General features: G+C 42.2%; 1 protein-coding gene across 2 annotated transcripts in view; it reads right to left on the reverse strand.

Moving 5' to 3' along the window:
• The window catches only part of RNF216 (ring finger protein 216), a 121,797-nt gene extending 102,408 nt beyond the window's left edge, over window positions 1-19,389 (reverse strand). The window contains exons 1-5 of one of the 2 annotated variants that reach the window (XM_055410373.2): window positions 19,240-19,389; window positions 9,760-9,881; window positions 5,104-5,237; window positions 1,008-1,691; window positions 4-80 (exon numbers count right to left, since the gene is read on the reverse strand). In XM_055410373.2, coding sequence (XP_055266348.2) covers window positions 4-80; window positions 1,008-1,691; window positions 5,104-5,237; window positions 9,760-9,826 — 962 coding nt within the window. In that variant the 5' untranslated portion in view covers window positions 9,827-9,881; window positions 19,240-19,389. Of the gene's footprint in view, window positions 1-3; window positions 81-1,007; window positions 1,863-5,103; window positions 5,238-9,759; window positions 9,882-19,239 lie in introns of both variants that reach the window. The other variant, XM_055410371.2, reaches the window with a different exon arrangement.
• Window positions 19,390-25,869: the final 6,480 nt, after the last annotated feature.

Here is a 25,869-nt window from a genome sequence, read left to right on the forward strand (position 1 = left end):
TACACATTCAAATCATAGTAATTCTTCAAATGAATTATTTCCTCAACATACCCATTTGCTACATCAGGAAATCTTACTTCCTAGGAAGGAATAAATACATTATTTATATGTCATCCCCTAGAATGATTTCAAATTGCAATAAAAATCAGATAGCAAAAAGTATATGAGATGACTAAATGCTAGAAAAGGACGATAAAGCAGGCTTGTGTCTGGCTTAAAATTCCACACCAGGTGCCCAGATTCATCTGTCTACACAGAACGTGGAAAAAGGTCCCTGGAGACCACCCGGTCCCCGGCCCCCTTCTCTGTATTCACTGTTCTCTCTTCAGTAAATACTGGGCATCTCAGCCCAAGCAAAGGGCACCTAGAGATGAACATGGCACTTTCTAGTGTGTATGTACCCTTCAGAAGCACACGACCCAGGGAAGAATGGCTGAAAGACTGCTCAAAGGCAAATGGCTGCCCACAAAGGCCTACATTCACTGTCCTGGTCAGTGGTTCCTAACACAACTTGGCATAAAGACAGAAATGCTCTATTCCGTGCTTTCCAGCATAGTGGCTGTTCAGACTCATGTGGCTATTGAGCACTTAAAATCTAACTGGTGCCACTGGAAATGAAATTTAAGTTTCATTTAATTTTAAGACATTTAAATTTAAACAGCCAAACGAGACGATCATATTGGACAGTGCAGCTCTAGGTCATCTTATAAACCTGCTTGAAGGGTTTGAATTTGGAGTTAACTCAATTCCTTTTTAAAAACTGTAGGGACCACTCATGACAGCACGAGGGAACCCACAACCTGCAGCTAGAATCCCAGGGGGCATGCTGAGGGGGTTAAGGCTAGATTAAGGAATCCTGATTTAATTTTTGTACCTTCAGGTTTTCTTCTTCTCATCTGTAAATCTAGGAAATTAGGAAAATGAGTCCACACACACAACGCTTTGGTAATAAAAGGAAACAATATATTTAGTGTGTATAATTACTCACTTATCAAAATAAAACTTACTGTCTCTTTCACCAGCAGTGCAATGAGTTCCTGGTCTACATCAGAAGCTTCTTGCCCCCAAAGGTTTTCCAAATTGGGCTCCTGAGTTTCTTGTAGTGGAAATGCTGGGCCTGGCTCTTCATCATCTATTGCTAGTTGTTGGTCTTCAAGCTCTCCCAGAGGATGGGCATGCTGAGGAGAAGCAGGGTCTGGAATCCAATCCTGCTGGGGCTCTGGTCTTGCAAACGCTGGTCTTGGAAAAGCTGACCCCCGGGGCTCATGCTGATACAGCAGTGGGCCCAGCTCTGCTTCAGGATGCCGCTCCTGAGGTACAACCTGGCTTGGTACCTCACGGGGCTGCTGGTTCAGAGACTGGAAGTAAGGGTGGTCTAACCAGCAGTCTTCTTCGATGGCCTGGTCGTCAAGGATATCAGGTGATTCTTCGAGGTTTGATAAAAGCTCTGTCTCTGACTCTTCAGATGACTGGTTCTCAGTGTCCAAAGGATCAGCTTCTGGAAAAAGATTCCCTTCTTTTAAGATAATGACTTTCTGCTCTGATCTGGGGTTGATGAGGTCATTGGTTGCTTGGTTGTGACTTGGTCCAGGCTTAGGTTCTCTTTCTGTTTGGCCACTTGGCTTCATGAATCCAGAAACTCCAGGAGGCCCAAGATCTAGAAATTCACCGTAGTCATCCTCAGAATCATCCTGCGTCCCAGAATCAAACAATGAGCTGTTATACACGGGAAAATAGCCATTCGTATCTGATTCAAAGGCTGCTCTAGATTTTTTAGGCCTTTCTTCTCCCAATCTTTTGAGATCTTGCCATCGGGCAGCTGGTTTGATGAGATTGGGTCGTGATGTCTGAGGTTTGTATGTCTAAGAAAAAATGAAATTTTAATAATAACAATTCAATTTTTTTCCTGTGTCTATACCTCCTTATGTATTATATTGAGCTTGAGGTAGGACAGGTAAGAAACAAAAACACCCTCCCCCATAAGACCTATTCTTCAAATTTATCTTCATATTGAAATCTGATAACACTATAGTAACTATAAGAATCAAAGCAGCCATTCAGAGATTGAAGCCTGACTTATAGTTTGAATTATAATTTCACTTGCGACCAATAAAACAAAAATAACTGCATAGTAGAGAAAATAATGAAAGAATGATGACACAGCAGAGGAGTGAGAAACGGCCAATAAGCACATGAAAAAAATCTAAATCTCACCAGTAATTTAGCAAAATGCAAATTAAAACAAGATTCTACCCCCTCGCAAGACTGGCAAACAATGTTTTAGTTAGACAACATTAAACACAGATGTGTTCAATGTGGGACAGATGTGGGAAAATTTACTATTACTCATTCCTGGTGAATTTAGGAAAGGAATTTGGTATTGCTTATTTTTAAAAAAATGTATATCCTTATCATCTATCAATATCACTTTTCAATATCAATCCTATACACCCTTATGCATCCAAAGGGGGCATATATAAGGGTACTCACTGCCACACTGGTTGCATCATAAAAACAGATTACTAGAGACATTCTTAAGTTTGTCCCTAGGCATACAGTTAAGTAAACTATTTATCTGCTTTACAAAATACTCTCCAACTCTCCCCCACCCCCACTCCGAGAGGTGGTTTTACATGTGATGACATGGAAACTTCACCAAGAAATGTTAAGTGAAGAAAAGCGACAAAACAACACACACAGACTGACTTCTATTCTTTGGGGAAAAATGGAACACAGACATAAACATACCATTTCTAAAAGCATGTAGTTGTATATATACATTGAATATATATATACATGCATGAACCCACACACGTGTGAACTCAAAGAAAAAGATTTGGAAGGATATGTGCCAAACTTGTGGCAACAGCTCCTCTGGGAAATCTCTGGGGCAGAAAGGGCTGGTGAAGAGAGACTAGTTTTCTCTGTATTGTATCAATTTCTACAGAGAACACAACCATGTGTTACTTGTAAATTTAAAAAGTAAAATGCCAAATTTTAAGGTAGCAGAATAAAGATGTCTCTGACCCTGATCTTTCCTGAAGTCACCCCAATCCAGAGGCAAAGAACTGAAACTCTCTGGATAAACCAGCACACACTTGTGATCCCGAATCACAGCATCTGTGGGGAGGGGCTGATAAATGCAGTGGAAGAAGTGCACCCAGCTTTCAGGCGGGCAGAGAAAGCCTCAGAGAGGCAGCGTTCTCCAAAGCAGGTGGCGTGGCCTGCAGAGGGAAAACCAACAGTCCCTTGTGTGAAACTCTGCGAATCTGCACGCTGTTAGGCAGCAAGCAATTTCTGAGGAGGTTAGACTGAATGAAGACAGACGTCCCTGCTGAAGGCAGGCAGTCAGTGAGGCGGGACAGAGAGAACTTTGATCTGGGCTGCTCTGGAGGTGGCAATCACGGTAGGCAGCAAGAAAGAAACTTCCCCGCCCCATGCAGCCCCAACATCCTGTCATAGGAAGAATTCCTGCTAGCCATGAACAGTGCCTGAGCCCTTCCCCAACATAAATACCTACAAAGAGCTGGTCCAGGAGAATTTCAAACGCATTCAAAGTTGAGTAGTAACAAAAACAACCAGCACAGGAACTACAAGAAGATTTCTAACTACTGACAAACGAAGTGGTAGATGAGTGACACGTATGGTGACATCTGTGCCACACAGTGAATGAGATAAGAAGAGAGAGGCAAGGACACAACGGAGTGACGGAAGAATCAGCTGTTTAACAGACATGTTTTAAATCATGGTTTTGTAGAAATACAGTAACTATCAAAAGTTGGGAGGGGAAATAAGAGAAGCTGAGGATCAAAAGATACACTTAAAGCTGATAAATCAACATGTAAGGACATAGGGAAGAACAGCATCTGAAAGTATAAGAGGAAGTACTAGAGTAACTGGAAAAAAAAAAAAACCCTCAGGATAAAAACCTTTCAAATCACCAGCAAGAACAGATGACCCCCAATATAAATAAAACAAAACCTCAAAGATGCAGGGAACACAGTGAAAGATCATTTTTAAAAGCAATAAAAATGTAAAGCATATTAAACACTATGAGAGAACTAAAAACAAAGTATAATAGTCATGTTAATAAACAAAAGTTAGATGAATTCACTCACTAAATTTTAGTCTCTTAATTTAGCTAGAACCACTAGGCAAAACCCAACTATATAATCAACTATAGGCACACGTCCACAGGAAAACATCCACGTGAATATTCATAGCAGCATCATTCATAATGGTGAAAAAGAAGAAGCAACTCAAATGTCCATCAGTCAATGAAACAACACGTAATACAGCCACACACGGAATAGTATTAGCTATAAAAAAGGAACTGAAGTACCAATTCATGCTACATCATAGATGACCTTGAAAACTTATGCTAAATGAAAGAAGGACCAAACAGTATATGATTCCATTCATATAAAATGTCTAGAACAGGCAAATGTATAGAAACAGTCCATGGAATTCTCTAGGCAAGAATACTGGAGTGGGTAGCCATTTCCTTTTCCACGGGATCTTCCCGACCCAGGGATCAAACCCACGTCTCTTGCGTTGCAGGCAGATTCTTTACCATCTGAGTCACCATGGAAGCCCTATACAGACAGAAGTGGTTAGCTGTTCTTAGGACTGGGTCAAAGAGAAGAGAGAAGGGAAAATAATGGTTAACTCACCAAATCAAGAAAAAAGGCAAAAAAATCCCACAAGTACACTAAAACAGAAAAGGAAAATTGGAGGAGCCATAGATTCAGAGTAAGGAGAGTAAATAGAAAGAACAGGCTATTTTGTTTAGTTCTATTAAATACATTTTAAAAACACTGAAAAGTATCAGTGAACAAAACTGATAAAAAGCAATGGAAAATCTACACATGTCGATCACCACAGAGGAAGTTGAAACAGTTTCCAACTACTGTCCTTCATGAAAATAAACAGGCCAAATGCCTTTAAGGCAAATCCTACCAAATCTTCAAAGAATAGGTAACTCCAACATTATTTAAATACTGCTGTAAGAGTACTTGCAGCTATTCTATTAATACTGAGTGTCCGAAGAATCAATTATTAACTTGAAATATATTTCATCATGGTAAATTTCAGAAAACTCACTTCCGTCAGGATGACATCATCATCCAGGTCCTCTTCATCATGTTGCTGTGGAGCGGGGGTGACCAGCATTGGAACCCCCTCCTCATCAGAGGAGTCAGATATGGTGATGGGTCCATCTCTGAGATTGATCCAGTCTACAAGCAGGCAGAGAGAACACTGTTATCAGGAGGTGGGCATAATCATATTTAGTCCTTTAATTCAACTCTGGCATGAAAAGGGTCAAACCTAAAGCCAAGTTCATGGCTACTGGAGTGTTAACTTATCTCCTCAGGCAGCATATGCACCTAAGCATTACAATGAGCTATTTTTCTGTGCTGATCTTTGCCAATAATTCATTTTGGGAATCATCAGAGAATATCTGATAATCACCATGCTCAAGATTATCAACTTTTTCTTACACTAGACTGGAGGAATCTGTTGATAAAATCTTCTTGACTGGCAACTAAACAGTGAAATCACAGCCTCCCATCTCACCTCTATTCCTCCAAGGGAATATAAAACACTGTTTTATTCAAACTGATAGGTCTGAAAAAACTCACTCAGAAACAATAAAATTTTCACTTAATATTTGATATTAAAGTTTGCTCATCTTAGATATAAATCGTGAGTATTATTTATGCAAATATATTTCAGTGGTGTAGTCAAATACCCATTTAGCATCTACAACAGTAAGCAAGTTAAGCTTTCTAGTTTCCTTTTTAAATACAACCAGAGTTCAACCAGCCATCTAGATGCAATAATTCTGTTCAAGGTCTCTAACTCCTTTTATTCATTTGAAGACAGATCACATTTGATATGAATTACTGGATAACACAAACTGATAATTCCTTCATAAAGCACAATTATTTTTCTCAAGGTTAATACCTCATGTACTTTTATGGTATCCAACAATTTGAAAAGCAATATAAAACCAACTATCTCATTTCATCCCTGTAACAGGGCTGTGGTGACGCCAAGGACAGCAGTTTAAAACAGGTAAGTCCATGGGATCTAAGGTCAGACTGCCTGGATTCCAATCTCAGCTCTACCACATACTAGCTACATGAGGCCATTATTTACTTCTTTAGGCATCCATTTCCTCATCATTCAAGAAAGGTTAACAATAGTGCCTACTGTAAGTAGCTACATTCGCTTAGAAAACCCACATAAAACGTCTATTTATTATGGTACCTGACACTCAGTACAGCTGTCTGATCTCCAGTCCCAATGCTGCCTACACAGCAGACTGATGGACCCAACAGCTGACTGAACTGAGGGCCTGCAGGAGTGCACTGCAGGACTGGCAGAATGAACCCAAGTGACCAGCACCACTGCTTCTGAAACCCCACTTAAATGACAGTAAAGGAACGAGTGAAAAGTAAAAAAGTGTAAAAAACGAAAAAGTAAAAAGTGTCCTTCTTTTTAGGACACAAAGAAGAAAAAAGGAAATGATAGCTAGCAAGAGATTTAAACAAAATTCTGGAAACAGCAGATTTTCAGAGGCAAGAAATCTAGAGGAGTGGAGAAGGCTCAAACCCACAGCCTGCAGAGGGGGCAGCTGACCAGGGGTGGCTTAATTCATGTTGCAGAATCATAGATTTCCTTGAAAAATATTCTCAGTTATTGCATGCCTTTGTTCATTTCCAGTCTTTAAATGGCTATTTTAGACAACTCTAATTTTACTGTTAATTCTGGGGGGAGGATTTGCCAGGTTTCTCATGCAGCCATTCCAGAAGGCCCACCCTGCGGAGGTCCATTCTGAAGAGTCACCAACACAGGGAGTCACTAGACACCAGGCCAAGAGAGAAAAGGCGTGTCACTGAAACAGCCAGAATGAGGGAGACTCTGGCTGCCTGATGTTAACTGGCCCCTCGAACGCTGGCAGACAGTCTTGGATTCTATATGCAGGAAATTGTAGGTTCCTCTGAGGAAGAACTGGCCCAGGAAAAAAAGACAACAAGCCTGGGGCACCCAGCAAAAAAGTTGGTTTTAAACCTATCACCTGGTTGACAAGATACGTCCCAAAACACCACATATAAACATACTAGCTTCGTAATACATACTTTAAAAACCTAAAGTATAACAGAACAAAGTTTATGATTCATACAAAAGGCTCCTACCTGTGTGACCATCACCAACGTTGAATACATTTCTAGCACATTAGGAGCCTAACTCCACAGATCAGTTTCTGAATATATATTCTTTCGTTTCTGGCTTCCATGCAAATAACATGTCTGAGATATATCCATGACACTGATGTTGCATTATGTAGTTTCCTCTGTGTGTAACCTACTACATGAATACGTATGAACAAGTTACTTATTTTTCTGTTGACATTCAGCATTTGCGCTGGTTCCAGTCTTGGCTATTTTGGACAATACTGTTATGAATATTCTTGTATATCTATCTTGGTATACTCATTTCAACTGGGTACATTCTATAAGTGCTGAGGCACAGGGAAAGCATATGTTCAATTTTAGTGGACAATATCAAACAGCTTCCTAAATTGTCTGTGCCAACTTACGCTATCCACCAGTAGTGTAGGAACTTGAAACTTGTTTTGTACCTCAAAATACGGTCAATTTTGGCAAACATATTAGGTGCAACATTCCCATGTCTATTATATCAAAGTTGTTGATAATGTTCTTCCAATGTTCTATATTCATACAAATGTTTGTGTGTGTTTGCTCTCTCTCAGTTATTGAAAGAAGCATGCTAAAATCTCCCATTCTGACTGTGGATTTGTCCAGTTATCCTTTCAGTTCTGTCAATTTTCTTTTTGCATATTTTGATATCATATTACTACACATATAGGGATTAGAATTGCTTTATCTTCCCAGACTCTCTAACTTTTTAAAAACTTTTATCTTTATTGACACTTCTGGCTGAATTGTGTATGTTATCTGATAATTTATAGACTTACTTAAAGGCTCTGTTTTGAGGGTTACTATTCACATAATGTATCTTCTATTCATTCTTGTACTTTTAATCTTTATTTCACCTTCATTTTTAGGCGCCTACCTTCACTGGATATAGAATTTCCAGGTGAATAATATTCAGCAACTAAAAAGAATTGAATTACTGATACATGCAACAATATGGATGAATCAAAAAAATGCTGTGCTGAAGAATTCAGGTATGAAGAGCACATACTGTATGGTTCCATTTATATGAAATTGTATAGTGACAGAAAGCAGGTCAGGAGTTGGGCGAGAACTGCCTGCAAAGGGGCATAAAGGAATCTTTCTGGATATATTCTACATCATGACTGAGGTGGTAGTTATATGGGTATATTCATTTTTCAAAAGTCACTGAACATACATACAGTTAAGATGTGTGCAATTATATGCAAATTGTACCTCAATAAAGATGATTTAAAAACTTAAAACACTTCAGGGGATGACACACAGAATTTATTAATACAGCTAATAAAAACTCTATGTCTAAACAAATCCTCACTATGTGTGCAAAATAAAGTTTGTTGAACAGAAAAATGTATCTCCAAAGTTAGGAGTTTTCCAGAATTAGTTGTTCTTAAAGAAACTTTGTTCAAGTATATTTAAGATTCGATTTAGGAAAAAAAAACACCCACAGCATTAATTTGATATGCATGTTTGGAAAATATGGAAATGATCATATATACAAATATAGCTAGGATTTAAAACTTCCTAAATAACAACAAATTATGGCTATAATCTCTACCAACTTAGAATACACTATTAATAATAGCTTAAAAAATTGTTATTTCTTCTATTTTTGTAATTTGCATAGCTTAAGCAAATTTATTTTTCTCTATTTATCTGCTTAATAAAATTTGCTAAATTTTATTTATTTATTCTTTGGCCGTGTCTCATGACATGTGGGGCCTTGGTTCCCCAAACCTGTGCCCTCTGCAGTGGAAGCATGGAGCCCTAAACCACTAGACCACCGGGGAATTCCCTGCCCATTTTTAAATGCTCTGAAAGCCATATATATAAAATTTTACCTTTCACTGGGAAAAAAGTCTTCATAAATACAAAGTACTATCAATAACAAAACATAATAAAAGGTGCAACCTCTTCTATGGACTTTATACTTGTAATCTTCTACTCATCAGCACAACTGTTTTCTGTTTAGCCTAGGTGTAACTGTGAATTAGGATCTGATAGGAAACTTCACATGCATTTAGAAATCTTAAAGAAATGAAGGGTCCCTTCCCTTTATGAATCAATGAATTTCCCCATATTTTAAACACTGTAAAGTCAAGGAATACATGTCCTAAATTTCCCTGAAAGGCTAAACCAGAGTCTTCTGGCAAAAAAGAAGCTAGGCCTTGTATGAGGGGCCAGAAATGCATTAGCAGCACCTTAAGTACGTTCAGAACATACAGGCCTAGAGGAACTGTACTCCTCTGTGATCACCATTCCTTCAAAAACAGAGAACTACCACTGTTCCCACCCTCTTATCTCTTAACATTCACTCTTCTTGTAATGGAAGATTCTTAAACTTCACTCATGCCAGCAGGTATCACCATTTAACACAAAATTCTAGTCTGATGAGTCCATTTAAATCTGATGTTCTGAGGTCTGAAAATGAAACATTTCTGGATTCTACATGGTGCAAAACAGATTAATTTCAAATATGATGTAACAAAACTAAGGGAAAAAGCAATGATGAAAGAGAGAAACGGGCACTCACCTTGTCCCCGGTGGCAGTGGAAATTGCTCAAGTGAATCGCCTCTTCACTGCTGTTTCCCTCTGCCATTTTCCAACGCAGACATACACCTATGTGCTTGCTAATACCTAAACATGGCGACCACCTATTCCAAAGGGTGTGAAAAAGAAAATTATTAAGAATGAAGAAGTATCAAAACTCTTCCCACATATCTAGTCAAAATAGCATTCTCAGCTTATAAAGTGAAAACACCACTAAAAAGAAAAATTCTTTCAGTCTTTTGAATGAATAAAGTTAACAGAAGAGGAAAAACTAAAATTTTTAAAAATTCCTGCAAAAGAACATACAAAAGATGAACAAAGGATCAAAGAATAGATGGGATATACGTTTTTAAAAAGTGAAATTAAACAAAAAAATAAAAGGAAATAAAAGATTTTCTAGAAAGTAAAATTAAAAACTCGATCATTACAACCTACTGAATAGGAGAAAAATATTTGCAAATCATAACCCCTAATAAGGTGATAAAATCCAGAATATATAAAGAACTCATACATCTCAATGGCAAAAATCACAAATAATCCAATATCCCAAATTAAGATATTCGAACGGCTAACAGGTATATTAAAAAGTGCTCAACATTACATCAGTGAAAGGCAAATCAAAAACACCTCTGCCTGTTTGAATGACTATCATTCATTCAAAAAGATGAGAGATAACAATGCTAGCAGGATATGGAAAAAAGGAAAGCTCTGTACACTGTTGGTGGAATTATAATTGGAATAGACACTATGGAAAATAGCACGGAAGTTCCTCAAAATTTTAAAAACAGAACTACCACATGATCCAACAATTCCACTTATGGGTATATAACTGCAGGAAATGAAATCACTATTTTGAAGATATCTGCACTGCCATGATCACTGCAGCACTATTTACAATAGTTAAGACATGGAAACGACCTAAGTGTCCAATGACAGATGAATGCGTAAAGAAAATGGAGTAATATTCAGCTACAAAAAAGAAGGAAATCCTGCTACCTGTGACATGGATGAACTATTCTGTCTCTCCAAGGAAACTGTAAAGCATCACTGAGAAAAATTAAAGAGTGAAAGAGGAAGAGACATACCACATTCATGGGTTGGAATGTTTGATTATGTAAAGATGTCAGTCCTCCCCAAATTGGTGTACAAGTTTAATACAGCCTTACTCAGATTTTTTTAATGGATGTGCACTGCTGCTGCTGCTGCTGCTAAGTCACTTCAGTCGTGTCCGACTCTGTGTGACCCCATAGACGGAAGCCCACCAGGCTCCCCTGTCCCTGGGATTCTCCAGGCAAGAACACCGGAGTGGGTTGCCATTTCCTTCTCCAATGTGTGAAAGTGGAAAGTGAAAGTGAAGTCGCTCAGTCGTGTCCGACCCTTAGCGACCCCACGGACTGCAGCCTACCAGGCTCCTCCATCCATGGGATTTTCTAGGCAAGAGTACTGGAGTGGCTTGCCATTGCCTTCTCCGATGGATGTGCACTAGATGATTATAAAATTTACAAGAAAAAGCAAAGATCCCAGCATAAGCAAAGCATTCATCAACAAAAAGACATAGAATTTATACTATCAGATATTAAGTCTTGTTATAAAGCTATAATTAAGACAATGTGGTATTGGCAAAAGAAGACCAATGGAACAGAATCCAGAAACAGATTTGTTCACGTGTGGACATTTATGACAAAAGTAGCCCTGCAGAGCAATGTAAAAATATGATTTTTAAACTGTATGACACTGGACTGGAAGGAGGATAGGGAAAATCAAAGAACTAGACCTCATCCTTATGCCTTAGACAAAATAATTTTTATGTGAACTGTTGATTTAAATGGTAAGGTAAAATAACAAACTTTCTGAAAGATAACATAAAATACCTTCAAAAATCAGAGCTGGGAAAGGTATCTTTTTAAAAATAATAATAATTTATTTAAATTGGAGGCTAATTACTTTACAATATTGTGGTAGGCCAACTCCAGTTCTCTTGTCTGGAAAATCCCATGGATGGAGGAGCCTGGTAGGCTGGGGGTCGCTAAGAGTCGGATGCGACTGAGAGACTTCACTTTCACTTTTCACTTTCATGCATTGGAGAAGGAACTGGCAACCCACTCTAGGGTTCTTGCCCGGAGAATCCCAGGGCCAGGGGAGCCTGGTGGGCTGCCATCTATGGGGTCACACAGAGTCGGACACGACTGAAGCAACTTAGCAGCAGCAGCAGCATTGTGGTGGTTTTCGCCGTACATTGACATGAACCAGCCATGGGTGTACATGTGGCCCCCCTCCAGAACCCCACTCCCGCCGCCCTCCCCATGGAAAGATATCTTAAACAGGATAGAAAAAGTGTTGTCCACAAAAGCAAAGACTGAAATATTGTACATTAAAATTTTAAAAAATATTCTATTCACCAAAAAATTAAAGTGTGGTGGTCCAGTGGCTATGATTTTGAGCTCCTGATTGCAGCCATTAAATTAAAAGACGCTTACTCCTTGGAAGGAAAGTTATGACCAACCTTGATAATATATTAAAAAGCAGAGACATTACTTTGCCAACAAAGGTCCGTCTAGTCAAGGCTATGGTTTTTCCCGTGGTCACGTATGGATGTGAGAGTTGGACTGTGAAGAAAGCTGATCGCCGAAGAATTGATGCTTTTGAACTGTGGTGCTGGAGAACACTCTTGAGAGTCCCTTGTACCACAAGGAGATCCAACCAGTCCATTCTAAGGGAGATCGATCCTGGGTGTTCGTTGGAAGGACTGATGCTAAAGCTGAAACTCCAATACTTTGGCCACCTCATGCGATGAGTTGACTCACTGGAAAAGACTCTGATGCTGGGAAAGGTTGGGGGCGGGAGGAGAAGGGGACGACGGAGAATGAGATGGCTGGATGGCATTACCGACTCTGTGGACATGAGTTTGAGTGAACTCCGGGAGTTGGTGATGGACAGGGAGGCCTGGTGTGCTGTGATTCATGGGGTCGCAAAGAGTCGGACACGACTGAGCGATTGAACTGAACTGAACTGAACTGAATGCAGAGGGTCCAGATTCAATTCTTGCTCAGGGAACTACAGCTCACACGCCGCAACTAAGAGCTGGTGCAGCCAAACAGATACGCTCTTTTTCTTTTTTTGTAAATGGCAAGGTTAGAGATGAAAAAGGTCACCATCAGGGAAAAAAAGAGTGTTTGCCTCTCTGCAACAGTATTTGGGGGTCAAGAGGAAAGGATTATTTAAGTCTTTCTGTAGTGAGATTTTTCAACCATTTTCTTGTTTTACTCTGATGGACATCAGAAGAATGAAAATCAAGTGAGAACCAAAGGGGGACAATTTTAACTGCTACGGCACCTTTTTAGTTCCAAGATTCTATCTGTAACCTACTGACTCAAGGTTTTTCCTCCTAAGAAAATCTGTTTTCTTTGTCTTCCTGAGAGAAACCACGTGCTTCAAAAGAGGTAGGCCCTAGACCATGTCTTCTCATAATATGATGTCTACAAAGAGACAATCAAATAATGTCAGCATTTTTCAACTTAAGATACTACAGTTTTATAGCAAGACTATGTTTAAGTATTACAACAGAACTTTCTGGTATCTATAACTGGACAAAGGTACCTCAATGTGTAAAAATTATAAATCCAAGCATAAGCTTAGGTAGCTTATCTGAAATAATAATGATGATGTTATTTCCAAACGGCACAGTATAAAAGAAAGGACTCTGGTGTCCACTTTCAACTGCCTCTATTCAAGTGCTTTTCTTTCCAATACAACTTTCGAAAAGTACTTTGGACACTTAATTCCAATAGCCAAATTTCCTATTTCTTCTTTTACCACAACTAGATTCCTTCAATTTTACACTGGAAATCAAAGGAAAATGTGATTTATTTTATAACTAATTTGGTTAGACTGTCAGGTTTGTAGTTAAGCAGATTACCAGTGCTGCTTTAAAAGCAAGATTCCTCACGAACGGCATGTACAGTGGCCCCAAGCTGCAGTGAGAAAAGAAGTCTGATAATGAAATTTCTACTCCTGACTAGCTTCTCTGTAAAGGTCATTTAACTTGCTGACATTCAGTCCTCTCATCTGGGCTCAGATCAGACTGTCTAAGTGTGAACCCAGGTTTCACCAACTAGTCAATCAGTGACTATGCATAAACTGCTTAATCTTTCAGACCTAATTTCTTTCTTCATGAAATGAGAATATAGCTGTTCTGAAACTGAGTTAAATATATATAAAGTGTTTAGTATAGCACCTGGCACACACTAAGGGCCACATTATGAGTTATTATTACTCATGAAATGGAAAGAGCAGATGTACAGTTTTTGTTAATAATAAGGGTTGATAATACAGCCCAACCAGGATGGGGGTGGGAGGGAGTTATTCTCCTCTTCCAAGCTACTTTTCACTAGTACTATAACTAGTCACATAAAACTTTTACTTCCTTTTTTAGGAAATTTCATTTTCCCTCTGGAAGTAACAAGAACCTATATATGTCTTTTCACTTATTGATCAGACACCAAAGTGGAGTTCAGAAATAGGAAATGCCTTTCAAGAAAGAACAGTTCAATTATTTCTTGCCTTTAATTATAAAAATCATCACATACATTTATGATTATACTTTATAGTCAAATATACCAGTTAAAGCTTCCAAATCAGAACCAAAAATTAGCATGTAATCATCAGTTCATTACTCAGTGGAGAATTCTTTTTTTTAAGAATCTCATGTGGTAATATTGAGAGTTTAAGAAAACTGGATGGTACTTCTATGTTCTCTTCCACCTCCCACAATTGTCCCAATGATCTTTTTTAAACCCTTCTGTTCCGTGCACGAATGAATCAACACGTGATGAGAAAGAGCTCACATCTTGTTTTCTCCACACGCCCTTGACTCCGTCTTATCTGTAAGTGTGCTTTCAGTGTCTCACAGGTGCTGAACGGACGAGTGACTGAAAGTGACTTCCTCTGCCAGAGACTGGAGCTGTTCATCACAGCCATATCTAAGCAGGCAAGTAACGTGGTTTACAGGACAACAACCAGTTTCTCAATCGCCTCTTCAGTTATAAAGTATTACACAATGTAGTGTAATAAAAAATTACATCACTATGGAAAATCTGGAAAACAAAGGAAGTCAGGAAAAGATGGGACTCATCCAGGGTTCTCTCATACAATTTTATTATTGTCAAAATTGCATTCTTGCTTTCTTGTGAGCAGAGTCCTTGGGTCTGTCTTAAACGAACTGTTTCCTTCTTATTCCTCTATTCACGTCACTTGTCCACTTTTCTTTTCAGATGCTCCTAATATAATAGTGCACGGTCCTGGGGTTCGTGCTTTCCAGAATAATCTCCAAAAATATGCCCGTCACTTTTGCAACACTGATTCTGAGGTAATAAGGGAAAGGAGGGCAAAGGAGAGCCAGGCTGGGAGAAGCTGACATGCCCAGGTTATACCAGCCCCCACAAAACCACTTCCAAGCATATTTTTAAAAAATGTCTATAAATGATTACTGCTCTTCATTCAAATACTAGTTTCTCATCTTAATATTTAGACAGCCATTCTTTGTAATCCTGTACTAATATGTAATATCAAATTAACACAAAAAAGTTGACAATGGTTATTTCCAAGCAGTAGGTTTATATTTTTGCTTCCTGAAATTTTGATTTTTCTACACTAAACTGGTATTATTTACTTAACACTTAAAGAATCAGTGTTATGCATCATGGGGAATAACAAGGAAAATCCAACATGGATCTTGCCTCGCAGAACTTCTATCAGTGAGAGAAAATACACACACAAGTGAGTGTACTACGAAGTGTAGTCTTCACTGCAAAACAAAGACGTTCACAGTTAAGAGAGGGCAGGCAGGCAGGGAAGGCTTAGGGGAGACAGCCCTATTTAAGCTAAACTGAATGCTCTGCCACTTCCACGCTTAGTTTTAAGACAGTTGCACTTCCATCAAGGGCTCTGGAAGCCCAGAGTGACCATGTAAGAAGTGTGACTACCCTGTTGGAGAGACCACATAGAAAGCTCTGACACTACATGCAGAGAGAAAGGCAGCTGGGCTGTCTTCCAGCAGACTCAGACAAGGCATTTGAATAAAGAAGTCATTCTGGAAGTATATCTTCCGGTCCCAGCCACTGTGGCTGACAGCATGTGAATAAAAAAAAAAAAAAGTCCCAGGTGAAATCTTCCCAACTTCCTGACCCACAAAACTGCCAATAAATAAAACTGTTGTATTAAGTCACTAAGCTCAGAGGCGGTTTGCTAACAGAAAAGTGAAGCAGAGCTCTAATTTCTATTTTCTAACCCAATGGGAAGCAATGCAGAGCTGTGCTTTAGGAACGACCACGCTGCAAGTGTAAGACAGACTGCAGAAGACATCTAGAGGCAGGAAAACCCAGTAAACAAGAGCCAGTGAAGTGGGAACCAAGGCCAAAGGCAACAGCAAGCAGAGGAGGGAAAAGATGTAAGACACTAATTACAAAGGTTAGAGTCAATGGGATTTTTGGTTTTTTTTTTTTTAAGGACACAGCACATGGCATGTGGGATTGCAGTTCATGAGTTTGAGTGAACTCTGGGAGTTGGTGATGCACAGGGAGGCCTGGCGTGCTGTGATTCATGGGGTCGCGGAGAGTCGGACACGACTGAGCGACTGAACTGAATTGAACCAGGGACTGAACCTGCACCCCCTGCAATGGAAACTTGGAGTCTTAACCACCAGACCACCAGTGAAGTGCAACAATGGGATTTCGTATGTAACTGATCATCAGGGCAAGAGGAAGCAAGGAGTCCAAGTTGACCTTGATGTTGTGATCAGATGACTGGATGATGGTGATACTATAAGGAAAGAACAATGAAGTTGATGAGTTCAGAATAAGAGAATGTAACGCATGTTAATCTCAATATACATACAACAGTAAAGAACGAAAGTAAAATAGCATCCATAATTAGAGATGATATGCAAACAATTCATATGAAGTCCAAGTGGTTTCAAAGAGCTCTAAAAATTCTGTTATCAGCATCTTTTTACAACACGAAAGGTTTTAAACCAGAAATGATTCAAAATTTTCAGTGGGTAGGCTAACGAAGCTTAACATACAACATTAAGATTTTTTTCTGCAATTTTCAGAAACTGGGATGGATAAGCAAGCATATCCTCAATCCACAAGGAAGAAATAAATGTTTTCAACGATATTTTTACAGTTGAATCCTCCGTTAACTCATGACATCCTACCCCTTCTATCCCAATACTGTCTACAAGTTGTACCCCCCAGTGAATTTTCATAGAGCACGGAGTTTTGTTTTTTAAACCACAAATCTCTCCATGGCAGAACCAAAATCCTTACCATGGCCTATGAAATCCTGCCTCACATGACCTTGCTGACACAGCCAGCCCCACCTCATACTTCTTCCCCTATTCACCATTCTGCAGAAACCACGGCTCAGGTCCTAGAAAGTGCTGTGAAACTTCAGGCTCTTCTCTCTGCCTCTCTTTGACCAAATTAACTCTATTTATTCTTCAGTTCCTCACCTTAAAATTTCACTTCTCAGAGAAAAACCTTTCCAGACTATCCCCAGTGTTCGTTCATAGGTCTTTCACTCCTTCCAAGTATTACCACAATAAAATATTTAGGAAGCTATGCTTAATATCCACCTCCTTTGCTAAAGAGTTGCAAGAAGGTAGGAAACTGAAAGTTAAAGTGTTAGTTGCTCAGTCATATGCAACTCCTTGCAACCCCACGGACTGTAGCCCACCAGGCTCCTCTGTTAATGGGATTCTCCAGGCAAGAACGCTTGAGTGGGTTGTCATTTTCTTCTCCGGGGGAATCTTCCCGATCCAGGGATCGAAACCCAGTCTTCTGCATTGCAGGAAGATTCTTTACTGTCTGAGCCACCAGGGAAGCCCCAAGAAGGTAGGACTTTTGTGCAATTCATTTTCAAAGCCTCAGGACACTGCACACAGCCTGGCAAAAGTAAATACGCCAGAACTTCTTGAATATTCACAGGTATAGCAGGATAATTAGGAGTATGAACTGGAGTCAAACTGGGTTCGAGTCCCAGCTTAGACCCTTACAAGGTAAGTTATTTTTTCAGCGCCTCATTTTCTCCCTCTTGAAAATAAGGGACGACAAAAGCCATGTTATCGAGGATTCAGAGTTACTATGTGGAAAATCCTTAGAATAGTATCTAGCTACAGAAAACTATGACGTCTGTAACGCTCTTACCACAGCCTAGAACACTGTAAATACTCATTAACATGAGCACAGGCTCTCTCATCCACCCTATTTCATAAACTTTCAATCTTCCAGACTCATAGCTCAACTTCCTTCGTTACACTTCTCCAAAGGCTTCTTCTCTTTCTGCAGTTACTGCCTGCCTTCAGGAGGAAAGTATAAAGCCTCTGTTTACGTTAACAGGGAGCTCCGAGAGTCTGGTCCCAGGCTTTCCAGCTATTTCCTTAAATCCAGCCACTTCCTACTCCCAGCTACTATAAACGACTTTTGCAGAAAAAAAAAATATAAACAACAAACAAACCTAACGGAGCAAGGCCGTTTCTCCGCGGTCTTCCTGCAGGCCAGCGTTCGGAACGCGGCCGTGCCCTCTCCCAGCAGCGCAAGTCATCTTCTCGTGGTATCAAAAAGCCTAGGACCAGCCCCCTCAAGGAACTCCTCACGACGCACCCCGACAGATCACAGCGCCCCACTCGCTGAGGTCGGCACCCTGCCCTACGGACGTCGCGGAGACCCCGCACGGCTCTCAGCGAGCTGGGTCACGAGACCCGAGCGGCCCAAAGTTTTCGACAATCGTCCCACGCGGCATTCGAGCCACAACCCACGCGGGAGCAGCGCCTCCGTTCGCCGCCCAGCACTCCGGGCACATTTTGCGGGGCGGAGGGGGTTCGCGTTCCCTGCGCTGCCCGGGGTTCGGGGAGTCCTCACGAGGGAGGGCAGCAGCTGCGGCCGCCTTCCAGGGAAGCCGCCCCTCGGGAGGTGGGCCGCGAGGGCCCGGGGCCGCGGCCCGCAGCTCCGCCCCCGCCCCCACCCCTGGGCGTCGGAGCTCCAAGTCCCGGCGCGGCGCCCCCCGCGCGCTCCGGGCCGCGCTCGGCGCCACGGCCACCGCTCCCCGGGAGGTGCGGCCGGGGAAACGCGAGTCCTTCGGCGCTTTCGAGTCCTCGCGCGGCGGACCCGCCGACCGGCCCGAGAAACTTCCCGAAGTAACGGGACCCGCAGCGGGGCCGCCGGCCGCCCGTGCCTTTGTCGCTCTCGCCTGGCCGCCGGCCCCGCCGCGCCGGCCGCCCGGCGCTGCCCGGAGCCGGCCCGGGGCGCGCTCGCGGCGGGGCAGCCGCCCGGCCCGGCCCGGCCCGCGCGCCCCCGGGGCCCGTCACGGTCGAGCCCCCGCCCCCACCCCCGGCTTAATGGAGGCGCCCGGGGAAGACGCCACTCGCCCCACAGCGCCGGCCGAGGGGCCGCGGCCGGTACTTACTCGCCACTCGACTCGCCGGCTCGCGAGGCAGGCTCCGGGGCTTCTGTCGCCGCAGTTTCCAGTCAGCAGAAGCGGCCGCGACTGCCCGCTCGCCGCCGCCGCCGCCGCGCTCCTTCCGGCCTCGCCGAGGCGTCACCGCGCGCCTGCGCACAGCGCCCCCTCCCGACTAGCGACAGGAAGAACCATAGAGGCACGCAGGGGGCTAGGGAGGAGGGGTCTACGGAGTACGACCATAGAGAGGGACGCCCGTCCTCCGTCCCGGCTCGCCGTGGGCTGCGTCCTGACCTCGCCACCCGGCGGGAGGACGGGAGCCCCGTGGGGTGTCGCTATCACTCTGGGGTTTTCAGCTCCAGGGCGTGAAGCTGGTGACCGTAGAAATCTCCCGGGTCTGCAGTTATTTGCACCCATTGCCTCTGGCGAATCTTTCACGGAACATATTTTCAGAGGGCTCCCAGTGTGCCGGGCACTGTTGTAGGAATTGGAGCAAAAGCAGTACAGGAAGTCCCTGTTCTCGTGAAACTTTTAGTGGGCAAATTAATAACTGATGAACTAAGGAACCGATTAAAATCCTGGCTCAGGCTGGAAGTGTTCGGAAACACGCACACACGCGGATGAAAAATAAAGCAGAGGAAAAGAGTGACGGGGGTAATTGTTGTTTAGTCACTAAGTTGTGTCCGACTCTTGTGACCCCAAGGACTGTAGCCCACCAGGCTCCTCTGTCTATGGGATTTCTCAGGCAAGCATAGTGGAGTGGATTGCCATTTCCTTCTCCAGGGGATCTTCTCCACCCGGGGATCGAACCCATGCTTCCTGCATTGGCAGGCGGATTCTTTCCAGCTGAGCCACCAGGGAAGCTGTGGTGGAGATAATAGTGTGGTCAAAATCAAGTGAGGAAGTGAGCCATGGCAACCACCTGAAGAAAGAGCTCCAAGCAGAGGGTATAGAAAGAGCAAAGCCCTGAGATTGTGAATATGCCTGGTGTGTTAGAAAAACAGGGTGATGTCACGTGGCTGCAAAGCAGTGAGACGGAGTGCTAGGGAATGGGCTTGGCAAGCTGGTTAGGAGCCAAATAGTAGATGGTCCTAAAATATATTTGGATTTTATTCAAAGTGTGATGGAAAGCTGCTGGGGAATTGGGGACGGGTATGAGTTGATTTGCTTGTGTTTTCTGAGAGCACTCTGGTGGCTATTTGGACACAGACTACTGAAAGGTAACAGCAGAATCAGGAAAACCAGTTAGGAAGCTATTGCAGGATTCTAAATGATAAGAGATGGTGAGTTGGATCAGCACAGTCAAGGAGGAGGTGATGAAAATGGTCAGATTAGGGATTTTTTTTAATGTAAAAAAGATTTGTTGATGGATTGGATGTAGACTGAGAGAGAATGAAAGGAATTGAGGATAACTACAGGTTTTTGGCTTGTGCAGCTGGGTGAATGGTGATCCATTCACAAATATGGGAAAAATCAGGAGGAACAGATTTTGGCTGGAGTAGGGAGACGTGAATGTGTTTTTGCACGTTACATTGCAAACTAGACCCTGGCTATGCCAATAGGCAACTAGATCTATGAGTCTGTAGCTTCAGAAAGATAAGAACTCAGAGGCTGAGGACTTAAATTGGGATTTACTAAGATATAGATAATATATGAAGCCTCAGGACTGGCTATACTTATACCCGGGGAATGAGTGTAGATAGAGGAGAGAGGACAATTGAGGGAGGCCAGGGTCACCTAACATATAGGATCTGGAGGAGGATGTCAAGAAGGAAAGGGCAGTACAGGGGGAGGAAACACAGAAGACAGTGGGACCCCAAGGCTAGAGAAAGAAAATGTCCCGAGGAGAAGGGAGTTATCAACAGTGCCAAACGCTGCTGCTCGTAGATTCAACACAATACAACTGAATTTCAGTAAAACCAGAAGGAGAGCCGTTAGCTGAGAGTGAGATCAGGGAGGGGGTCTTGGAGGTTTGTGAAAGAAAACGATGAGAGAGTGAAATGATAGCAACTGCAAAGGGTTGCTGGTCTGGAGTTCTGGGATTACAAACTTAAAGTGAGGCCAGGTAGCAAGGAGGTGGATCCTTCTCCAGCCACTGGCATAGATGCAGAGGGAAGAAAGAAGCTAGAGAGATAGGAGGGTGTCAAAGCGAGGGATTCTTGAAGCTGAGGTCTTAGAAATTGGTGCAGTTTTGGTAATGATGAAGCCTGCTGCTGCTAAGTCACTTCAGTCGTGTCCGACTCTGTGCGACCCCATAGACGGAAGCCCACCAGGCTCCTCCATCCCTGGGATTCTCCAGGCGAGAACACTGGAGTGGGTTGCCATTTCCTTCTCCAATGTGTGAAAGTGAAAAGTGAAAGTGAAGTCGCTCAGTCATGTCCGACCCTTAGCGACCCCACAGACTACAGCCTACCAGGCTCCTCCATCCATGGGATTTTCTAGGCAGGAGTACTGGAGTGGCTTGCCATTGCCTTCTCCGATGATGAAGCCTAGGGCGTAACTATATTTTTGCAACCAAAAATGGAGAAGCTCTATACCGTCATCAAAAAACAAGACCAGGAGCTGACTGTGGCTCAGATCATGAACTCCTTATTGCCAAATTCAGACTTGAATTGAAGAAAGTAGGGAGAACCACTAGGCCATTCAGGTATGACTTAAATCAAATCCCTTATGATTATACAGCAGAAGTGAGAAATAGATTCAAGGGATTAGATCTGGTAGACAGAGGGCCTGAAGAACAATGGATGGAGGTTCATGACATTGTACAGGAGGCAGGGAACAAGACCATCCACAAGAAAAAGAAATGCAAAAAGGAAAAATGGTTGTCTGAGGAGGGCTTACAAATAGCTGTGAAAAGAAGAGATGAGAAAGGCAAAGGAGGAAAGGAAAGATATACACATTTGAATGCAGAGTTCCAAAGAATAGCAAGGAGAGATGAGAAAGCCTTCTTTGGTGATCAATGCAAAGAAATAGAGGAAAACAACAGAATGGGAAAGACTAGAGATCTCCTCAAGAAAATTAGAGATACCAAGGGAACATTTCATGCAAAGATGGGCACCATAAAGGACAGAAATGGTATGGACCTAACAGAAGCAGAAGATGTTAAGAAGAGGTGAAAGGAATACACAGAAGAACTATACAAAAAAGATCTTCACGACCCAGATAATCACGATGGTATGATCACTCACCTAGAGCCAGACATCCTGGAATGTGAAGTCAAGTGGGCCTTAGGAAGCATCACTACAGACAAAGCTAGTGGAGAGGATGGAATTCCAGTTGAGCTAGTTCAAATCCTGAAAGATGATGCTGTGAAAGTGCTGCACTCAATATGCCAGCAAATTAGGAAAACACAGTGGCCCCAGGACTGGAAAAGGTCAGTTTTCATTCCAATCCCAAAGAAAGGCAATGCCAAAGAATGCTCAAACTACTGCACAATTCCATTCATCTCACACGCTAGCAAAGTAATGCTCAAAATTCTCCAAGACAGGCTTCAACAGTATGTGAACTGTGAACTTCCAGACATTCAAGCTGGATTTAGAAAAGGCAGAGGAACCAGAGATCAAATTGCCAACATCTGCTGGATCATCAAAAAAGCAAGAGAGTTCCAGAAAAACATCTACTTCTGTTTTATTGACTATGCCAAAGTCTTTGGCTGTGTGGATCACAACCAACAATGGAAAATTCTTAAAGAGATGGAAATACTGGATCACCTTACCTGCCTCTTGAGAAATCTGTATGCAGGTCAGGAAGCAACAGTTAGAACTGGACATGGAACAACAGACTGGTTCCAAATAGGGAAAGGAGTACATCAAGGCTGTATATTGTCACCCTGCTTATTTAACTTACATGCAGAGTACATCATGAGAAACGCTGGGCTGGATGAAGCATAAGCTGGAATCAAAATTGCCGGGAGAAATACCAGTAACCTCAGATATGTGAATAACACCATCCTTATGGCAGAAAGCGATGAAGAACTAAAGAGCCTCTTGATGAAAGTGAAAGAGGAGAGTGAAAAAGTTGGCTTAAAGCTCAACATTCAGAAAACCAAGATTATGACATCTGGTCCCATCACTTCATGGCAAATAGATGGGGAAACAGTGGAAACAGTGGAAACAGTGACTTGATTTTTGGGGGCTCCAAAATCACTGCAGATGGTGACTTCAACCATGAAATTAAAAGACGTTTGCTCTTTGGAAGAAAAGTTATGACCAACCTGCTGCTGCTAAGTCACTTCAGTCGTGTCTGACTCTGTGTGATCCCATAGACGGAAGCCCACCAGGCTCCCCCGTCCCTGGGATTCTCCAGGCAAGAACACTGGAGTGGGTTGCCATTTCCTTCTCCAATGTGTGAAAGTGAAAGTGAAGTCGCTCAGTCGTGTCCGACCCTTAGCGACCCCATGGACTACAGCCTACCAGGCTCCTCCATCCATGGGATTTTCTAGGCAATAGTACTGGAGTGGCTTGCCATTGCCTTCTCCAATGATCAACCTAGACAGCATATTAAAAAGCAGAGACATTTCTTTGCCAACAAAGCTCCGTCTAGTCAAAGCTATGGTTTTTCCCGTGGTCATGTATGGATGTGAGAGTTGGACTATAAAGAAAGCTGAGCGCCAAAGAATTGATGCTTTTGAACTGTGGTGTGTGGAGAAGACTCTTGAGAATCCCTTGGACTGCAAGGGGTCCAACCAGTCCATCCTAAAGGAGATCAGTCCTGAATTTTCATTGGAAGGAGTGATGCTAAAGCTGAAGCTCCAATACTTTGGCCACCTGATGTGAAGAACGGACTCTTTGGAAAAGACCCTGATGCTGGGAAAGATTGAAGGCAGGAGGAGAAGGGGATAACAGAGGATAAAATGGTTGGATGGCATCACTGACTCGATGGACATGAGTTTGAGTAAACTCCAGGAGCTGGTGTGGACAGGGAAGCCTGGCGTGCTGCAGTTATGGGTCACAAAGAGTCGGACACGACTGAGCGACTGAACTGAAGTGAGAGTGTACCTGTGAGTGTGGATTAACAGGTGAAGTCTTGATCATTGACAGGGAGGGATCAGAAAGCTAAGAGCCTGGGAGTGGAGAGATAATTTAAAAGGATGTTAAATCATCAAGAAAGATGTCAGAATGGCAGGTGGAGGGCATGGAGTAAGACAGGCCCTAAACTCATCAATGAATGAGAAGAAATGACCTGCTGGCCAGCAGACAGCAGGAAAGAGAATGGCTCGTGCTCCCAAAGATTCAGTTAGTTGTCATATTTGTTGTTGTTTTTGGCTGCTCCACCTGGCTTGTGGGATCTTAGTTCCCCAACTAGGATCAAACCTGTGCCCCCTGCAGTGGACTGTCAGGGAAGACTCACTGTTACTACTTATTTGATGCTGCTGCCCATCTGAATGAGATAACACAGGTGAGCCCCCACCAGTCCTCTCATCGACCCACAAAGCAGCAGAGCTGTGAGAAGAGAGCACATGCCCAAATCTCAGACATTTGAGCAGCACCACCACAAACAGTATTTGCCTAATCTACTTGTTGCCCATTAATGATATTTTCCTTTAGACTGATTCATTTTTGTTAAAATATATTTAAGATTGATTGGGAGTCTGGGATTAGAAGGTGAAAACTATTACATATAGAATGGAGAAACCACAGGGGCCAACTGTAGGGCACAGGGAACTCTTTTCAGGATCCCGTGATAGACCACAATGGAAAAGAATACAAAAGAATGTGTACACGTATGACTGAGTCACTTTGCTGTACAGTAAAAATTAACACAACATTGTAAATCAACTATTTAATATATTTTTAAAATATATATTTATGTCAAAAAGAAACAGACTTACCTCACAGAGATAGAAAACAAATTTATGGCTATCAAAGTTTAGGGTTAGCAGATACAAGCTGCTATATATAAAATAGAGACACAACAAAGTCTTACTGTATAGCACAGGGACCTATATTCAATATATTATAGGAAACTATAATGGAAAAGAACCTGAAAAAGAATATATATGCGTATATATCAAATCACTTTGCTATACACCAGAAACTAACACGATGTTGTAAATCAACCAAAATCCAATAAAAAATAAAAAGGAAACTTTATTTTACTGCTATAAGTAAAAATATCTCACTTTCCATAAGTAGAAGGTAACAGGGAAAATGCGGTTTTTGAATTTATAATTAAAGCAATGACCTAAGTAAAAGTTAAATCAAGACGCAAAACAAGAAACATAAAACATGCTTTGTTAAGAGAACGAAGTGGCCGTGGCCCGAGCTCCAGGAGGGTTCGCAGGCCCCGTTGCGGGTGTGCTTTTTGGGGCACGGTGAAAGTAGTGGAGTTCCCTTATCGAGACTGAGGCGATGTGAAACCGGCGGCTCCAGTTCTGTTACATAAAACACTATGTTCATTTCTGCTGTACAGCAAAGTGATTCAGATATTCATGTATAAATATATATATACGTGTGCACTTTTTCATATTCTTTTCCGTTATAGTTTATCATGGGATATTGAATACAGTTTCTTGTGCTATACAGAAGAACCTTGCTGTTTATCCATTCTATATACAACAGTTTGCATCTGCTAACCCCAAACTCCCCATCCTGCCCTGCCCTGCCCTGCCCCTGCCTGGCAACCATAAGAAGTCTGTTC

Source organism: Moschus berezovskii, chromosome 27 (assembly GCF_049115385.1).
Source record: "Moschus berezovskii isolate FMDL1 chromosome 27, NW_MosBer_1.0, whole genome shotgun sequence".
In the NCBI taxonomy this organism is placed as follows: Eukaryota; Metazoa; Chordata; class Mammalia; order Artiodactyla; family Moschidae; genus Moschus; species Moschus berezovskii.